This window comes from Protopterus annectens, chromosome 5.part0 (assembly GCF_019279795.1).
Source record: "Protopterus annectens isolate FY-2018-M chromosome 5.part0, PAN1.0, whole genome shotgun sequence".
NCBI lineage: Eukaryota > Metazoa > Chordata > Ceratodontiformes > Protopteridae > Protopterus > Protopterus annectens.
This window is the reverse complement of record NC_056735.1, coordinates 1,142,650,189-1,142,670,865: the sequence shown is the minus strand read 5'-3', so window position 1 is coordinate 1,142,670,865 and position 20,677 is coordinate 1,142,650,189. Positions and strand designations below refer to the sequence as shown.

Here is a 20,677-nt window from a genome sequence, read left to right as displayed (position 1 = left end):
TAGGGATGATTCCAATTAGGGGTACAGAGAATGGGTGAGAAGATGCAAGAATTTATTGGAGAAAATTGGCAAAGGAACCAAGGTATTGGGAACAAATAACTAGAGAGGGAAAAGTGATAGAATGGGAAGAGTCCAAGAAGATATTTGGGCCGCAGGTTAGAGACTGCCTTCCCTATCAGATAGAGTATAGGCAAAGAGAAAGGGATAGGAGAATCCTAAGTGAATGACCTGTTCTCATAGAGGATTTAGTTGACTTTAGTTCAAAAGATGTCGTTAATAAAGGGATAATTAACAGGGCATATAAAATATTGCACCATAACTATAGACCTCCATCAGAGGAGATTAGGAAAGATTGGTAAGAGTGACTGGATAATCAATTTACAATAAAACAATGAGAAGACATATGCATGACCCCCAAAATATGTGAAAAAGTCTGAAAGATTTTGAATTTTAGCTTTGAAGTGTTGGGATATCTATTTTTATACGCTAGGCAGACTCCAAAGATTTTTTTCTCTTGTAGATGGCAAATGTTGGAGGTGTGATGAGGAAGAAAGAAGTAACTGGAAACATATGTTTTGGGAGTGTAATACATTGGCAGACTTCAAAAATTCCCTACAGAGTATTCTGTCAGAAATATTGGGTGAGCAAATGGGTGTAACTAAGGAAATGATTTTTCGCGCTGGGATATAAGATCTGAATTGCCTTGACATAGTGAGGCCTTGTTAAGATTAGTTCTGGTGGCTGCCAAAATGCAATTTCCACAAAAAATTAAATCAAAGTCTAAACCAACTGTGTATGAAGTATTGGATATCATAACATTGATAAAGCAACTGGAAGTGGGATCTTTGGAAAAGGTTAGGAAAATAATTAAATAGAAATTGTGGGAACAAGATATGCAGAATAACGTTTTGGAGGAGGAGTGAGATTTAAGGCAAGGCAGGAATTGAGTAATTTATGTAATGTTGGATTGGTGATAGTTATACAATAAAACAATACGTGATGGTTTAGTGGTTAAGTGCTGTGACTATAATGTAGAGGGTCCTGGGTTCAAGACCTACAAGGGCTGTTTATTCTTCGGATGGGAAATAAGAAATTTACCCCGGGGATCACCTCTATGGCTCTGCTCGACAGGTGCACAGGAAAATAGTTGTCTTGGGTGGCGAAAGCCAGGGTACCTTTTTGGCTAGGCTTGTATAGGCCCTAGGGCCAATAGCCTAGTACCTACCTATAAACCTGTAATAGTAGTAAAAATAATAATAAAAATAAGAGAATAAGAAATCCATAAATAAAAGAAGATAAGGGATGGGGTGAGAGAAAAAAAAGGAACATTAGTAACTTCACAAGTAATATACAAAGCTTTCTACAATTAATTTATTCTATTCTGTTACATTTTACTGTTAACAATAACAGCTGCTAAGAATTTTCTTTATTACTTGGAATACATGTACAATGATTATACTTGACAGCAGGCCATTCAAGCCACAGGTCTACAGGTCTGCACTTCAAATACTATAATGATGATTACATAACAGTACTGTTGTTTTTTTATTGATGACAAGCTAAAACAGTATTTTAATCAGCAGAGTATTACATTTGGGGAGTGTGGTATTAGGACCCACAAACACGGACTACTGTAATACTGTACTTTTTCTTTGGAATATAACATAATGCAAGCACTCTTTCCTTTTACACTTTCTAGACTCATGTTCACTGTTATCTGAGAATGTGCAACTGTTGCTTTGTGTTACAGAACGTACCTCTCCACCTTTTAGAGCAGGATAGCTTGACATGCCATTAAATAATGGGTGTACAATGACCCATAACTAGGTACATATTTTAAATACTGCTTTTAAACACGTGGATAGTTACATAGGATTTGTTTTAACTTACATTTTGATATTCCTTTTTTATTGATTTCAGTATACATTACTTGCTAGACAACCATGAATCTTACAATGAACAGATCAAAACAGTGATTCTTAAATCTGGGTATTCAGCAGAAATAAGTCAGTTGAAAGCTATGCTAGAGTATTGCATGCGTACTTGATTTTACAGTTCAGATATGCATTCCCAAGTTCTTACAACTGTATGATATAAGAACTAATCCATATATAACTGTTAAGGCTGCAGTAACAGTACTTTATATAATTATGCTTGCTTACCACGTGCTCCTCGCATCCTGGTCAGTTGCCTCACATGGGGGACTTCACATTTGAGGCCTTCTCTTCTGCACCTGTGGAAAAAGGGAAAAAGAAAAAAGCATTCTGGGAGGGTGGCCTAATGGTTAAGGTGTTTGCATTACAAACACAAGATGCAGGGTTTGAGTCTCACAAGGGATAATTGGCCAGGCTTAAAAATGGCTCACAAGGTCATTTAGCTTAGTACCCACCTATGAACCTATTATGAATACCAGTTTTTACCATATTCAGCTTGACTATTTGCAAATACTAGATGTAAATCATAATACACATCTCTGGGGTGTTCCCTGCTTGACACTCCCTGATCCACTGATCAAGGGTATCCCTTTTTCTCTGGCAGAGATCATCATAATGGTGATGACATTGTTCCTCAGTGCACAGGATGCCAGTCGCACTGGTAAGAACCCTTGACAAACTGTCCCAGGCTTCAGACTGATATTTTATTTTTTATTTTTATTTTACATTTGTTGACCGGGCTGCTCCAACTGGATATTGAATCCATTTTCAGTGGAGGCCCGGGGAGAAAAGCTCCAAAAATAGTTTCATTGATAAACAGAAATTACAGAGAATAACACTTTAGTTAATGAGCATTTATGGTATCAAGTTCTGTCAGGTGCAAAAATTAGGACATTAACATACTAACATTCAGTTTACTTGTGGACTAAAAATTAGTAGGCAGAAAAGGTGAAAGTACTAGAACTAGATGGAAATGTTAGTCAGGGTTTATGCAGGGGCAAAGCCAGCGGGTTCTAAGGAAAGTTTTGAGCTCGATTTTAAAGCAGTGAGGAGAGGAGATGGAAGAGAGATTGTCAGGAAGAGAGTTCCAGGATTTTCCATTAGTGTTAGAGAACAAGGAGTTACCTGCCAAGTTGTTGGCTTTACAAGTTGCTATGAGGTGTTTGTTAGAGGAACGTAGGCTTTTGAGGTTGCAGTAAGGAGTTATAAGGGAAGTGAGTATAGGGGTATTAGTAGGCTTGTACAGAATTTTTTGGACTAAGGAGAGTTGATGAAACAAGATCAGATTTTGCAATTCTAGCCATCCTAATTCCTTTACATTTTTGCAATGGTGAGTTCTGAAAGTAGAACCAGAGGCAAATCTGGCAGTACTATTATAGGCAATAGACAGTTTCTTGAGGTTAGATTTGTAGAGATGAGTATAAATAAGTGAGGCATAAAGGAGGGTTGAAACCAGATGAGAGTGGGCAATGGAGGTTCTGGCCAGTAGAGTAAGGAATGGTTTGAGTCTATAAAGTGAGCCTAGTTTTCTGTTGACTTGTTTTATAGTGTTATTTATGTGAGAATCAAAGGATAGGTTGTTATCTATTTCATCTCCCAGGAGCCTAGTGGAGGGGTCTGGAGATATACTAGTGCCATTAGGAGGACTGAGAAGTTGAGAGGAGGGGACTTGCGGGTGGGGGAGAAAAGTAACAATTTTTTTTTTTTTTTTTAGGGTTTAAGAATAGACATCATTTAAGGAACCGAGTTTCTGCGGTTAGAAAAGTCTGCTGGGTGATAGAGTGTAGTTCAGAGGCAGATGAGGCAGAACAGATCAGCGTAGAATTGTCAGCATATTGTATACAGGTATTTAAGGGAATACTAGTTTGCAGATCATTAATACAAATAGAAAACAGAAGGGGGCCAAAAATAGAGCCTTGGGGAACTCCTAGGAAAATGAGGAGGTGGTTGGATAAGTTATTATGCCAGAGTACTGCCTGTTGTCTATTTTGAAGGTAGGAGTGGAACCAATTTATGGCACTAGAGTGTAAGGCTAATGTTTTCAGTAAATTTATTACAATCTGGTGATTGACCATATCGAAGGCTTTGGATAGGTCAATGAAGAGAACAGAGGTGAGGATATTATTGTTCCGATTTTTGTTGATGCAGTCAGTGAAGGAAAGGAGGGCAGAAGTGGTGCTATGGAAGGGTCTGAAACCATGCTGACAGTTGGATAAGAGGTTATTTAACAAGTGTTTAAGAAGCTGTTTTTGGATACATTTTTCCATTATTTTAGCAAGGGGAGAGAGAAGGGCTGTGGGTCGGTAGTTAGAAAGCTCTATTGAGCCACCACCTTTATGGAGGCGAATGATATGTGAGATTTTCTAGATTGAGGGAATGTAGCCTTCGGTAATGGTTATGTTAATCAGAATGGAAATAGGATAGGCCAGTGTTTGGCAGCAGTTTGTAGTTATTGGGGGGGGGGTAGAAGGTCAGCAGATGGGAAGGAGGGTTTAAGTTTGTGGAGAAGAGAGCAGATGAGGGATGTGGGTACAGGTTGAAGTTGTAATCGGGAAATATAAGTGGAAGGGGAGGTGGACTGAGAAGATATATCAGGTGCTAGTTGTTTAGATGGAGACCCGACAGTTTCAGTGAATAATGTATTAAAGGCATCAGCTGTTTGTTTTGGGTTGTTATGGGAAGAGTTTAAGGGGTGTGGGGTGTCGAGTGGCCGGCTCAAAACTTTTGTGGGTTTAGCTGGTTAGTTTGTTTTAGGTGGCAGTAGTAATTTCTTTTGTCTAGAAGTACGGCTTTTTTTGTAATGTTTCTTATTTGTCTAAATTTAAGATGGTCGCTGGGATCTTTGGTGCTATGGTATTTGGTCCAAAGCTTATTTTTCATAATTATTTTATGCCGTGTGTCTTTTGAGAGTCAAGGGGCTTGTTTTGAGTGAATTCTAACAGATCTTAAAGGGGCATGAGAGTCTAGTATAGATAGGAATTTTGAGTTGAAGTATGCAACAGCGTCATCTAGTGGCAGAAGTTTAAGAGGAGACCAATTTGTAGTTTGTAATTCAGGGTTAAAGTTTCTAGTTGTTCTGATTTGTTTATATTTAGTAAGGTGAGGTGTAGGGCTTTTATGTCTTATTAAATAGGTGAGGGCACGGTCACTTAAGTCATCAGGCAGTGTTCCTACTATGTAATTTTGGTTGTGACTGTTAATCCGAATCCAATCCACTATGCTTTCTTTATTGTTAGATTTGTTTGTTCTGGTTGGGGTGTTAATGGTTTGTGAGAAGCCATTGACATTTAGGAGGGAGGGTGGGACTCCTGAGGAGCAGGTTTTCTAGTCTATATTGACATCACCTAGTAGTATGATTTCTTGTAGGTATGTAATAGAGAGCCAATTAAGAATTTCTTCTAGTGTGTTAATATTATTTCCAGGAGGAAGGTCGGTGCAAATAATATTAATGGATTTGTGCGTATTAAGGTGTAGTTTAGTGATAAGGATTTCAGAGTTGCTAACAGAGGGAGGTTTTTCATTGATAACAGTAATTAGCATGCCTGTTTTGCGAGCTGGTATAGTTTTCCTGCATCAGGCGGGGCCCATGATCTTTAACCAGGAGCCCAGTAAAGACCCCGGACTCCAGGACACCCCAGCACTGTGCTCTGAATCGCACACCCTCACCTACATCTGACATATCTGCACAAGTTCAAGCTTAATGTCTAAAGTGCAATTCCCACCAATTCACATTTAAATATCATGTTTTCCTGCCAATTACACTTACTGAGAGTGCACACTGTATACATTTTGGTCCTTTAAAAAAAGGTGCACACCACTTACTATCGTGTAAACACAGTAAAACAAGTGTATTGGTTTGTGCAATGCTAAGTGGTGCACACCTTTTTCAAATGTATCAGAAAATAACTTTCAACCAATACAATTCCCTGGTTATTTCATTAGAGTACCACTTCATTTGTATAAGCTGCAATGCCACAACAGTGTAAACAAAATTTGCATAACCTGGACTAGAACCCAGGACCATCTGCACTCCAGTCCAACACTCAACACATGTCACCACAGGATGTGTTACATGTCTTCACATATCTTAGTATTCATTGTTAAGCTGATGGTAGAACATAGCGCAAGCCCGCTTACCAGTTTTGCGTGATGCCCAGCAGTGCTGAGCAATAGCAATTGAAAGCTTCTGGTTTCTATTTTTGGGTGTCTGAGTCATGTCTGATACATGGGTGGTTGTTGCGCAAATGAGGTAAGCATAGCCAAATGATGTGACGCAGTGCACACATGGAAAAATTAAAAAAAAAAAATAAGAGGAAAGCCAAACTATACAGATATAACTAGTTCTGGCATTTTTACCAGGGTTTTGGCATAAATATTTCTGGTGTTCCTCATAAACTTTGTGGTTTTGTAATAATCATTTTGGGTGGAAGTCAGTAAATGACAAACATTTTCGTTTTGGACTTCATACTCTTCAGAAGATGCATGGTAATGCATAACCATTTATTCTAACAACTTTCTAAGTTTATAAGGGCAATACATCCCTATGTCTCTATTTATCGGCCTTAGCCCCACTTTATTTCATGGCTTTGTACAGATTTCTTACTCTAAGAGGTTGAGAGGTATGGGGGAGACAGTTGGTGCTCTCCTGTACAAGGATTAATTATATGTGTTGTTCTATGAGGTTTCTCGGCCAACGTCACTGGGACGCACTGCAAACCCTCACGTAGGTGTGTCACGCATCATTAATATGCATTGCACATTGCCAAGAGCACATCATAGCCGTGTACACAGATACACTCTGTGTAGGCTCTACACAGAGTTTATTGAATCCTGCAGATTGCCTTTTTTACACACTCACACACACACTTGTGTCAATAAATTGTCTAACATTGCAGTATTGCATGCATTTGTATTTACAGATTTTTTAGTAGTGTTGTCTGCCCCCCTTACTCCCTGCTTGTAAATGTTTCACCTTCCAAGCCCCTGCTTACACTTATCAAGGGTGCCAGAACTCGTCAGAGTTTGGGATGCATGGCTAGGCTTCAAAAGGATCTTGTGACGATTAGCCTAGTAAACAACTATGAACCTAAGACATGAACTGCATATACTTTTGTACATCTGTAGCAGAACTTACTGGTTTTAATTGAGAACACTTGATCTTTTGAAATATTTTGTGTACCTGTCAAAATGATATAGCAGTAGTGTAATTTTGGCAGGTGTTGTAGAGTGAAGAAAGTGGTTTCCATGTAGCTAAACACAAAGTGGTCAGTTTGACAGGGGTCATGTCACTTGTGTTTTGTTAACTACATTTGTATGAAATGCTGTTGTTCCCCTTACTCCCACACTCTTCATCTTTAAAAATAAATACTAGGTGCATGGGAATTAAACTCTGCTCATATAACCACACCAACGCTGTTCTGTCAGCAACCCCTTTTCCCCATGTTTGCGTATGGGTTTGTTGGTCTTACTTCAACACTAACAATCATCCAGAGCCAATGTTTTCACCGCTGGGTGGCCCTGTAATGGTTGTTCTTCCATACCCCACACACACACACACACACACACACACACACCTCTGGCCAGTTTAGAGGCTATCCAAACATGGGAAAAAGGGGGTTATGGCTGGATGGATGAATTGATGGTTGGAAGGATGGATGAAATTTCATGCAAAGGGATAGTAAGTAAACTAGAGAATACTCTGCAATTAGTTGGCATCTCTGTGAATAAGATATCATGCAAATGGATAGTAAGTAAACCAGAAATAAACGCCATAAGAATCAAACCAGAGAACCTCTTGCTGTGATGTGACGATACTAAATGCGGTGCCACTTTTGCATATTTAATTATGGGAAGTCTGACAGCTATAAAATTTTTAATGGTAATTGCTGGTGTTTCCTTGCCTTTCAGCAGTTAATATTTAGTTGGCGTCTGTGGTGTTGAGACAGTATTTTTCAGTATTGTCCAAAGTTGTCCTTCTAAATCTCAGATGTGTTGCGGTATATTGGAATGGACAGAAGGATAGTGGCATGCTAAAGAAGCAATTTGCTGCTACTCCAAAGAGATTGTGATAGCACTCTGCAGGATACTGGTGAGGCCTCATCTGAAGCAGCATTTGCTCTATGGTCCATCTTCCTACAAATGGCACAGAAAGCCTAAAGATAACATAGAAGAAAGCCAATAAAATGATGCACTTAAAAAAAACAAAAAAAAAACACAGGTGCACTTTTTGTATCAAAACCTGTATGAAGTAATGCTTAATAAGTAAGTGCGTAACTTAACATATCAACAGGATTTTAGTAAAAGAAAAATAGAAGAGGAGGACGAAGTGGTGAGAAGTATAGCTTGGATGGGATCGGTTCAAGGGTAAAATCAGAATGCATATTTACATAAAGGGAAGTAAGTGCCTGTCATAATAGAAATTCTAGGAGGTAAAACTACACCAAAACTTTAAAATTCAAACATAGGCATTATTACACCAAATGCAGAAATACTAAAGCGTTCATTTGATTGTTTTTCTTTGTGGACCAATAGTTTATGTAGTTCTACTTTTTAGTGTCTGCAAAAATGCTGCCTTTGTCTCATGAAGTATGTCTTCTATTCCAGGTCTTGGTCCTACAGAACTTCCTTTTGACTGCTTAGAGAAGACAAGCAGAATGCTGAGTTCCACATACAACACAGAAAAAGCTGTTGTGAAAACATGGCGCCACCTTGCTGAGAGTTTTGGGTTAAAGAGAGATGAGATTGGAGGCATGACAGATGGAATGCAGCTTTTTGACCGTATCAGTACAGCTGGTTACAGTATTCCTGATCTGCTAACCAGGCTAGTGCAAATTGAAAGGTTGGATGCAGTGGAATCACTTTGCAGTGATATTTTGGAGTGGGTGCAAACAGCACCTTCACCTAATTCCGCAGTAGCATTTAGTCTGTGCTCTTGATTGTTATTTCAGAGACAGATTTCACGAATATGAATGCTGCCATCAAGTAATCATGTGGAAATATGAACATGCAAAAACGATGAAGTCAGACTTGGGGAACAAAATCAATGCTGTTTCTTTACTAAAATGCAAGATGTCCTGTTCTTTTTTAAAGCTATCTTTAGTTCCTATATTAAGAAACAGCTATTGCTAGACAATAAAATATGAGGAGACTAGGCTTTTTAATACATTAGAAAAATAAAGCAACACATAACTGACAGGGCACAGTTGTGTGCCTAGGATAATCTTTTGATTAACTTTATGTATTGTAGTCAGCGAAAGTAATGTTCAACTTCAATCACTTTTATGGAAGAATTGTACTGTCAATAAGTAAAGTAAAAATAGTACAAGATATGCTGACAGTGCGATTGTCATATGCAGTTCCAACCTATGATTAACAGATTCAACACCCACAAATATGGCAAAAACAAAGGGAAAGAATCGTGTTACCTGCTATCCTGGGGCCAAAATTGGGGATTATTGACAAGACACTAAAAAACTGTAGAGCAGTCAGAATGATTTTTGACATTTCTGTTGTCCTAATGAGGAAAAATCACCTTATGTATTCCTTACTGGAATGAGGCTAAGATGAAATGAGAAGGCTCTGCTTGACCATCTAGAAGCAGGAAACACTTTGGTACTGAGAGATCGCCTTCCATCATTGAAAATTGTAGCTAGAATCAGGAAAAAGATTGCTGGTTTGAATACATGACTTCTCAACTAGTGCTATTAACTAGGGATTCAGTCCTTGTCCACCTTCTGGAAGGCATATGACTCATCATCCTGCTTTGCTGGCGAGGGGCTTTACTGCCCTTCCCACCACTTCTGCAGTGCTAGTTCAGAATAGAAGATTTTCTGCCATCACTGTACCTTAGTTAGGAAAGATCAAATTGTTCACTATTCATTTCTGAAGCCTACAGTAAACAGTGAAGTGAACCTGACTCTCAGCAGTGTCTGTAGTCTTAGGAAGATGAATAAATCAGAGGTCTTCCTAGTCCTGGTGGGTGTAGACATCTGCACTGTAACAGAGAACTGTTTTATTTATTTTATTTTTATTTATTTTATTTTAACATTTGTTTACCGGGAAAGTCTGACTTGGAGGGGGCTAATTTTCAGCGGACACCCAGGGAGAAACGCTCTAGACCCACGTCTTTGTAACATGGGAAGAAACCGGAGCACACAGAGGAAACCCACACAAATGCAGGGAGGACATGCAGACTTTGCACAGAAGGCACCCCAGCCGAGAATTGAACTGAAGAACCTCTTTCTGTGAGGAGACAACACAAGCTGCTTCACCACTGCACCGCCCATGATTTATGAAGAAATAACCCCAAAGCTTCTGGGATTTAATATCTATCAGTGTTTCAGACCAGATGGGACAGTGGGGGTGTCTTCATCTTCATAACATAGTCAGTGTCAGAGTGTTAGTCATCAAATAATAAGTACCCTTATTAACATGTGGAATGATGTCCACTTACTATATGCCCCATCAGTGACCCATAGTGACCATGATTAATCCTTTAGAAGTCAAGGACCCTACTGTCATTATGGGAGATTTGATATATTCTATTACTGAATTGGACATCTGCAGCCTGAATACTGAATACTACAAATGTTTTTTGGATTTTTTAATAGTAATCACCTTACTAGGAACAATAATATTCTTGTTGTTCCAACTAACATTGCTACTGTTTGGTCCACATCCACTGTCACCCTGTACAATAAAGTTTTACCATCATATTCCCCATGAAAATGTTGACCAAAATACCTCAACATTATGTGACTTATCCAGTAGCAGCTTACTAGATTACCAGTGTTTAATAACCCATTTACCCCATAGACTGAGATCTGATCTTCATTGTCCCTGACATATTCTGAGCTGAAAAGTTCAATAAGCTATATTCTATCCTAAATGAATACCTCCAGAAATGTCCCAGTAAAGTAAAACTTTGGGGAATATTCATAAAAGAAAAAAAAACATTTTTGTTAAATTTTTAGGTTAAATAAATTAGTCAAAAGGGATCTATGTCTCCTGCAAACATTGCTTCTCAGTAGGAAATAAATCTAGACTGAATGTGGTACAGAAACTACCAACCATTTTTTTATTTAATAAATAAATGAAGGCAAGGGTATTCACCAGTCTGATTTAATGTTAGATCTTTTGGATGCAATAATATGCAACCTTCTTCAGATAAACCCTCGCTAAAAATAAATAAATGCAGTAAACTGTCCCATTTAGGACCATAAAAAACATTGGTACATATATATATATATATATACAAAAACATAGAAATTAAAACTAATATAATAAACCATACAAATGTATATATGAATATAAATGTAATGCAACACTATTAGTGTCTTTCTAAAGACTTAAATTTAAGCAGACATTTCAAAGAACATGACTCATTCAACCCTGGAAACATATAGGCATTAGTTAGAACCTGCCACCATAACTTCCTCATCTCTAACCTAAGGTGTTTATACAGCGTTAGTTGCTATGTGTTTTTTTCATTTGTTACATGTTTGGATTAAAGTAAGTTTTGTCCTTTAGCTGGGTTCACTGTGCCTTATTTTGGTTTATTAGTTTTTTGGCTTGGCACTGAGACCACTACTTTGTTTACATATTTTTCTTTTATGTTTGTCTGAAGAAGGTTTTATATTATTGCGTCCGAAAGCACTAACATTAAATCAGTCTGGTGAATACCCTTTGCCTTCATTTATTTATTTAATAGTTTGGTTGTTTTATAGGTTCATAGGTTGGTACTAGGCTATCGGCAAGCCTAGCCATAACAATTCCCTGGATATTTCTTCCCACAGCAAACTCTGCTATAACCATATTAAAAAAATAAAGGTAAATACCAAGAGTATAATGTCCTGCAATCCATTAATATTGTTGTTTCAAACCTATACAATATGACCAATGTTTTACCCAACAAATTCAATGTCAGCTGTATGCCTCAAGAAGTAAAGTCACTCTTGTAGATGGTAAAGCACTGCATGAACCTCTTGATCTTACTGAGGAAACTGTACCAAACCCAGTAGGCCTCTGATAATATCACTGAGAGTTTTCTGTGTGCTATAAGACATATCCTGCAATACCAACCTATATCATAATGAATATGACTATCTCCATATTTGTTGCCCCTGATGCCAGGTCACAAGGGATAAGGCTCAAAATCAGTCTCTGATAACTACACATTTATTAGTCTTATTTACATCCTATGCAGATTGTCATTAGGTGTTGTGGTGCAGAATAACATTGAGGATGTGTTGCTTCTTGACATGAAACAGTATGGGTTTGTGAAGGGCAGATCCTGTTCTAGAAGCTTGTAATTTATTTTTGAGACAGTTATAGCAGTGCTATATGTTAGAACTACAATAACTGCTGCATATCTGAATATTGTTAAAGGCTTTGATGCTATTCCCATTGCAGTAATCATAAACAAACTTCAATGAGCTCAATGCAAAGCCAGCCTTAGATTATGTGGTGCCCTAAATGAAAGGCGCTATGGTGCCGCTCACCACCCTCTTGCTGTCTATCCCATCCTAGCCTGCTCGGGTATATATTAGAACATCGAGGTTTAAAACCTTTGAATGTTCTAATATCAAACCCTACAGACCGAAAGATGAAAATATCGAAGTAACAGAAACCCGAATTCTTTCTTAGGGAAAGAATTTGGTTGTCCGTTTCTGTTGCTTCGGTATTTTCAGTGCTGTGGTGGAAAGTTACGGGTCGGGATCAGGTAAGTGTGCAATTGTGTGGATGTGAGGGTTAGGCTGGGTTAGGTGAGTTAGGGTTAGGGCGCGAGTTAGGTATGTGTGCGATTGTGTGGACGTAAGGGTTAGGGAGCGGGTGAGGTGAGTGTGCGATAGTGACGGACCTTAGGGTTAGGGTTTGGATTATGGTAAGTGGATAGTTAGTGGTGTGCGTATAGTTTAGTGTAGGGTTAGTTGTAAAATTTTAGATGTATGTGTGTGGATTGCTGTTTGTATGGTGTGCTTGTGTTGTGTGTATGTGTTTTGGAACAGTGATTTTTTTCCCTAGGAAAAAAATCGCTGTTCTGACAGTTTGAGATTGTAAGCTTTCACTTACATAGGGTCGATTAATCATCGTTTGCTTCTTTCAGCGATCGGTGATCTAATATAGACCCACCTGCTCACATTATCATGATTATTTCTTCTTCCTTCCTTTTTCTCTTTATTCTGTATTATTCTTCAGTTTTTTCCTGCAGTTATTCATTCATTCATTCAACATATTCTATCTAAGAAAGATTGCACTATGTTAACTGTGAAGGAAGCAACTGCATTAAGCTGGCGATCTGGGAACCGCAAGGCCCCCAAAAGCCAAGGGAGTTCTAGAGACTCTAAGGTGCATTTCAGAATTTTAGAGTTTTTTTTTAAACAACCTTTTCATTTAGGGATTGCCCAAAAAAAAATGATCAAAGAAATGAAAAAAAATTAGCCATACTCACTTTGTGTTTCTCTTGCATCCAAGTCTACACTGTAATAACAGCAGTGGAACTAACTGTATTAAGTCAGGGGAAGCCATGAGGTCTCTATATGCTCTGAGATTCATTTTAGAGTTTTTAAACAACCTTTTATTCCAGTGATTCCTGAACAAAAAAAACTCGATCAAAGAAAGAAATTTAGTATTAGACTTCCAATTTTTTCCCTGCATCCTTTCAACACATCCCTGAAGACCAAGACTACACTGTAATACCTGCAGTGGAAATAACTGTATTAAGCCAGGGACTGTGAACCTCTAGGTACGCAGAAGCCATGATATTTTCAGATGCTCTGAGATGCATTTAGACAAATATTTACCCCCACACACATTAACACTCAATATTCAATTGCACATTCACATGGTTCTTATTTTGCTACAGTCATATTACTCAAACCTTACTTTCACGTGCTACTATCAACTGTATATACAGCATGCTCATGTTTGAAATAAACACATTCTAACAACCTACCACACTTGTATATTCTTCCATATATATATATATATACATATATATGTGTATATATAATTGTATATATGTGTATATATATATATATATATATATATATATATATATATATATATATATATATATATATATATATATATAATATATATATATATATATATATATATATATAAACTATATATATATATACAAAAGGTTTGATTCATTCTCCATAAGTTATTTATAATGGTATATATATATGTAACAGTAGTTTGTATTTAAGGTACTCAAATCTGGGCTCAAAGGTGAGAATATAACAGTGTTCATTAGTTCATAGGTTCATACTAGCATAGGTTTATAGATTCAGTGGTCAGTATTTAGGCTTGTGTAGCTATTGCAGGCTATATATCTAAATAAACAAAAAAAAGCCTAGAGAGTGTTAATGGCTCACTGGTACCCTGATGAGAGCTGTATACTTGATAGTTAGTTGTGCCTCTGTGTCCATGTGTCAAGATTTCTCTTTCTTTGTGTCAGTGTCATCTTCTCTCCCACACAGGAGTCATTCTCTTCCACAGAAGGAGGGAGTCTCTGGGTGATGCATCTGTCCCTCCTATCTTCCCTATTTATATCTCTGTGAAGTTTAAGTCTCGTCTGTTATTTGTTTATTCTCGGGGGGATTTTTGAGGGTGGTGTCGATTTCAGGATTTGGTGGGACATGGCCTTGTATGTCAGGGTAGCAGACATTAATGGGCCTTGTATGTCGCACCTAGAGCTCTGAGCAGGCCAGTTCAGTCGAGCATCATATGACATATGTTTGAGCCTTTTATTCTTTGGTGAGGAGCTTTTGGGCTTTTCCAACTGAGGCACCGGGGTCTTTGGGGTCTTTCAAACTGCTTGTACTCATTCGAATGTCTGATGGGGACTTTCATTTGTCTAAGTGGTTTCCTCTGAATGATTGAATACTGGTGTCTTCCTGATCAGGGTAGAATGGTAAGAATGGCAATGTGGGAGGTAAAGTGCAAAGTCAGGAAGGTCTGAGGTAGGTCCTTCCTGGGTGTCTGTCAAAATTAGTGTCGTCTAGTTAACTGTGGTCTTCAGGTCCCTGTGGACGAGGACCGTGTGTTTAATTTCCGAATGGGTATGTTTAGTAATAAGGGATATCTTTTTCCCAAAGTTAGGGTATGGCTATGGTTTTCCTGATTTTTTTCTGGAGGATGTCTGTGTCTGATGGAGTGTGGATGTGTAGTATGGAGTGTGCAGTGTGTGTGGTGGCCAGTCAATTGAATCCCCCATGTTTTTCCCAGTCAAAGAAATTCAGAGAGCCACATCAGGATGGGCACCACAGAGGAAACTAGAAACTGACTGGGGCAGGGGACCGGCCCTGAGTGACATGGCACGGACAACTCTCGTCTCCTGTGTTTGTGTTGCCTGTCGTTGCAACCCATCTTGTGACATCAGTTTCTATGTGAGCTTGTCTGAGCTTTCTTTACATATGATTGGTGGTGAGTTCTATGGTGCTGTCGAGCTTTAACGCGTAGGCTTTGAGGCTGTGTGAACTGCCTTACCCTCATCTCATCCTCATCAAATGAAGTTAGAAAAAAAGGCCCTGAAGTGAGAGGCAGGAGAGATCTGCAACTAATAATAGGGCCAAAAATCAGTGGGGAGGTCTTGTCTGTATTTATTGTATATCTTTATTTTATGTCTCTGTTATGAATCTCTCCATATTGCTCATCAGGCTTATTCAAGCTTATTGGGCGTCCCAAGGCAGGGGTGCCAACTTTGTGGGTGGACCACAGGTCATTGGTCGCCATTCGCCAGAGTGCGGTATTATTTAGTAAGTAAGTAATGTATTAACTCCAGCCTTATGTGTGGGTTTAGTTCCTCATTGAGTCATTGAAACACATTACATTGAGTTTGAGTTAGAGGTAAACACACCTTAACTTATGCCCCATCCAAAAAAAACCAAAAAAATGGAAAAGAATAATGTTTAAATACTTCCAGAGACAGTACAGTACTCCTTTACTAGCTATGGTGACCCTCAATGCAAATCCTTGTAGTTTGTAATTAAAGCTAAAGAAGTAATGACCACACTGTCCCCAGCTCATCACAAGAAGTAGTGACCTCTTGAGTGTTGGGAAGAATGTTAGAGAAATAATGACAATGTCACCAACCCCCCACAAATACAATAACCTTCTGTGTACACCCATAAGCAGGGCTGGTTATAGACTAGGTGGGGTTCAGACCAGAGGCGATTACTAACCCCCTGTCAAAATCTCCTTATACCGTCTTGGTGTGTAGTGCCATCAGAAATTCTTAGGGTCTGTGTTTTCTATGATGTATTTATACATTATTTTTGAGAGATAACTGAAACTAAGTAGTTAACAAAAGGGTAGCTTAATTTCATCAATCAACCCCCATTAAGCAGTTATAGCTACTTCTAAGTACAATTCAGACATGTGATTGTAATACAAGAGAATGGCAGTGTAATGTATTCACCTCTGTTAAACAAACTATTGCCACAAAGATATTACATGTTGCTTCACTTAAATTAGTCATGCAAAGCCAAACTAATAAGCAAACAGCTGCAGGCAGACAGACATTTTCTTCCACAAAAGACACCTATAGCAATTATGCCTACTCATTCTGTACATATCAGGTGTCCATTTAAGTATTCCATCTTAATTCTCACAAAAGCACACTTGTCCTTCAAAGCAAGATGCTGACTTTCTAACCTGAGCAAAAACAAGAAGTCCAACCAACCCGACCCTCACCCAGCAGTTATAGCCATGATGTCTGATGACTATGTAATATTATTTCACATCTACAGTCCACATAAACAAGTTGCCACAAATTAAAGTATTCCAATCCAAGCTGCTTCATACAAATCACAAAGACAGAAAAATATTGCTGAAAATATTTCATCACTGTCAATGTTATTGTAAAAAAAGAGTAAGAACACTTCTAACCACATCATTCCCCTCACCACAACTGCCCACTCAAATCACAAAACCAGAAGTATTGTCCTGTTTGACTGACCACTCCCAATATTACTGTAAAATTAGTGTACACTTCTCGCCATACCATTCCCCTCATCCCCACACAAATCAAAAGGCCAGAAATATTGTCCATGGGATCATTTTCTTTTCAGCAGATATGCTTTAAGTATTTATTTATTTTTTAGAGCAATGAATCAAAAAATAAACAAACAGAGAAAGAGCACCCCTAAAGGAACAGCACCGTAGGAGGTTGCCTAGTTCACCTATGCATAAGGCCCCTTTCTAAGTATTAAAGAATACATTAATTGAAGGACTGATAAGTGGCTTTCCTGTAAGACACAGTGGGTTAGAGGAGGCCACTGTCTCTCTAAGCCTGGAAGAATTACTGGTGGTGGATGACGAGGTTTGATTCTTGGACAACTCTGTGTCTTTTTTTCTTTTCAAATAAGCAGGCTAATAATAAGGGGAATTATAAGGGTTTCATGAAAAAAAAAATAGCTTATTGATTCCTGGTTGATCATAGCTAACTTTGTGAACCAGTAATTCTGTGAACATACTGCACCCCTTTGCCTGACAAGCAGCTACCTCAAGGGTGATAAATGGGGCATAGGGACTGTGGGGGTGAAACTCCCACACTGGGGGGGGGTGCTTAAAAAAGTTTCCTTTTGTGAGTCCATGGAACTGTGCTTTCTTACATTTCCTCTCATGCTACTGGGAATCTTGGAATCAATTTTCAGAATGACAGCCTGTACATTGTATATAACTTACTAGTTTTACCAGTGATTGACAACTGTTTAGCTTCATTCTTTCCCCATCAGATACCTCTTCTCTGCACAACGGGTTGCACAACAGTCACACCTGCTGTGCAAATATTGGCCAAGCATTTAACATTAAAAAGTGTAGTACTGTGTCCTCTGATAAGAAATGGCCTCAGATGACCACTACAGTGGGGGTCAGACACTAAAAAAATGGATCAAGTTAATAGGTACCTATGCGCCCTTTAATTGATAATGAGCTTATCTTTGAGCAACATGTCACCAGAGTTGTTGGTATGACCTACATTTGTTACTCAAAAGGAAAGACAACTACTCAAGTGAGGTCATTATTCCCCCTATATATCTCTCTTTAATTTACCATTTATTGTATTTAATGCTGTATTTGCAGTAATATCCTTGTCCAAATAAAAAAAAAAAATGCACAAATACTCCATTCTAAGAAGATTGGAGACGTCACTAACTGGAGTTGGACAGAAATGTTTCTTCATTTGTCACTCTACTCACTGTCTTGCCACTTCCTTAGGTTTGATCTGTACCTTGTACTCTATATTCTAAGAAATCCTTTGTTTTTTGAAAACCTATTCTTGGATCATAGAAGTGGGGAAGGGGAGAACACCATTACCACCATTATTAGTACTAGATCTGTCAGATTCACTGTCCATTGTTAAATAAAGGGTGAAAGTAAGTAAATAATTGTCAGATATTGTCTTCAGTCTGTAAGGAACAGGTATTTGATGTGATACAGAAGTGAGAATTGGTGATTGGAAAAGACAGCCTAAATCACAAAAAAAAAACCAGATGCAGCATCACCTTAACACATAATGTTAATGAAGATGGAAGTGCTCCTTATGCAGGGTAACAGAGCTGGAAATGATTGCTCACTGGCAAAATATTTGCTGACACCTGGGAAAGATAAAAATGTATTCTTTTTTTAAATACACAAAGGCTTCTGTGACTGAATCACAAGGGTTTATGTTGAACGGGTAGCACAATGCTTCAGGAAAGGCAACAGCAAACAACATGGAGGATGTTTAAGGCAAGTGATTAATTAATACAAGTAACTGTGGTATATCAGTTTAAAAAAAGGTTTCCAGTTTTAAATTCCTGAGGTTGTTAGGAACAGAACTCTATTTGGCAAGTGGTTCACGTGTTACTAGTTGGCATCCTAATCCATGTAATCCATGTTTTTTTGTGTTACTAGTTGGCTTCCTAATCCATGTAATCAAAATAACAACTACACTTTCCTTCTAGAACTGATTTCATCTGAAGTATACTGTTACATACACATCGTGTGACAGTTTAGTGTTATGCCTAATCTATTTTGTGTGCATGAAAGTAAAGTATGTGTTCTAGATTACTGTTCCTGGCAAAGGATGTATAGCCATGTACAGCCTGGTTTTCAATGCTTTGTATTCTAAGTAAGAAGATGGTACCGTGAACTTTTGAATCATTTGTCATGCCAATGCAACTTATCATGTTTTCTTAACTTGACTTAAAATTACTTTCAGCAAGTGTTACCACTTCATGTATATATTAAGGAAGGCAAAAATGAATGCCATTGTCCAAACAAATGTAGCATCAGACTGAAGAAGCCACTATTTTGATCTATTACCTATGAAAGAACCCTGTCTTCCAGTTATAGTGCTCTGCAATAAACTGGCACACAATCCAGGACTGATTCTCTGCTTTACATCCTCTGACTACTAGGACAGGCCTCTGCTATCTCTATGACCCAAAAAGGATGAAGTTAATACTGAAAAATGAATGAGCAGTACTGATAAAAAAGAGGAACATGAGAGTAAGCTCAAGAAAAGTAGATTTTATGGAAGCAGAAATTAACCACTAAATGTCACTTTCCTAGGATGTACAGAACACTGTATATATAACTTATTATACTGTACAGATTTGCACACTACATACCAAATAAAATAGTTATTTGAACAGCAGAATATATTCATCATAGTCTTGTTAAATTAGAATGTGTAAGGTTCTGCTGTAGGAAAAAAACATGAACTACATGTTACATTTGTTGCTCAGAGAATAAAACAAGACTGTGTTTTTCAAGCAGCTGAGTAGAAATGTTTGCAAGTCTGATCAGAGTTGTTTCAATGGTATTTGGGGTTAATTTAAAGGCTTAATTATGTCACAAGGAAACAATGTCTCAAATGTACTCTACTGTTTTATTAAAAAAGGTTCAGTTCTGTAGTACATTTCTAAGAAGGCCTTGTTCTGATTATAACTGGTTAGTTTGCAGCATCTTTTGTGTTAGTGAAAGATTTCAAACCCCATTTTGTTTTTGCTGCTGCTGTTGATGATAATCAACGTTTTTGCTGCTGCTGTTGATGATAATCATACTGTTGACGTTCTTTTGGGCTAATCAAGATAATTGCTTGTGGAGTTGAATGCCATAGTCAATATAAAAGTGCAAATACAAAACATGAATGTTAATCCTGATGAAAACAATTTTGAATGACATCTATTCAAACTAAGTATCTTTCTTCACCCACAGACTGTAGCCACTTTTTCTTCTCCTGCAACAGTCATTTTGTATCCAACTCCTGGAGAGTCATTTTTTGTTTTCTGTCTTTCGGCTTTTCCCGGTTAGGGGTCACCACAGCGGAACTCTGATCCGTTAATGATTGGCAGTAGATTTTTACGTGCTGGCTTGCCAGGCCTAACGCACAACCTTCAACGAGGGAATGCCCATTCAAGCATGTCGACACACAGAAGATGCTCTAACTGAGAATCGAACGTGCAACATCTAACTGTGAGGCGACAACGCTACCGCAGCACCACCATTTTTGTAATTCCATAAAAATATAGTTATCTGTCTGAGAAGTTTTTACACTGGACAGACAAATCAGAGACTGAAGTCGTGACATGGTTCTGATTTTTCCACAGAAGGACTTAGTTCAGCTGTGCAAAACCCTGCTCTAGATTTAATTGGCAAAATACTTTCCTTAGCATTTAGATGCCAGTAGCCTCAAACTTGCAAGCAGTCATGTCTGGTAAGACACTAACACCCCTGTCCTTCCTTAAGGG

The 20,677-nt window shown here is 38.2% G+C and overlaps 1 protein-coding gene across 2 annotated transcripts in view; it reads left to right on the top strand.

The window, feature by feature from the left end:
• Positions 1–9,986, top strand: part of EDAR (ectodysplasin A receptor) — a 988,067-nt gene extending 978,081 nt beyond the window's left edge. For both annotated transcript variants that reach the window (XM_044070998.1, XM_044070997.1), the window contains one exon: positions 8,538–9,986. In XM_044070998.1, the coding sequence (XP_043926933.1) occupies positions 8,538–8,869 (332 nt within the window). In that variant the 3' untranslated portion in view covers positions 8,870–9,986. The remainder of the gene's footprint in view (positions 1–8,537) is intronic.
• The last annotated feature ends 10,691 nt before the right edge of the window (positions 9,987–20,677 follow it).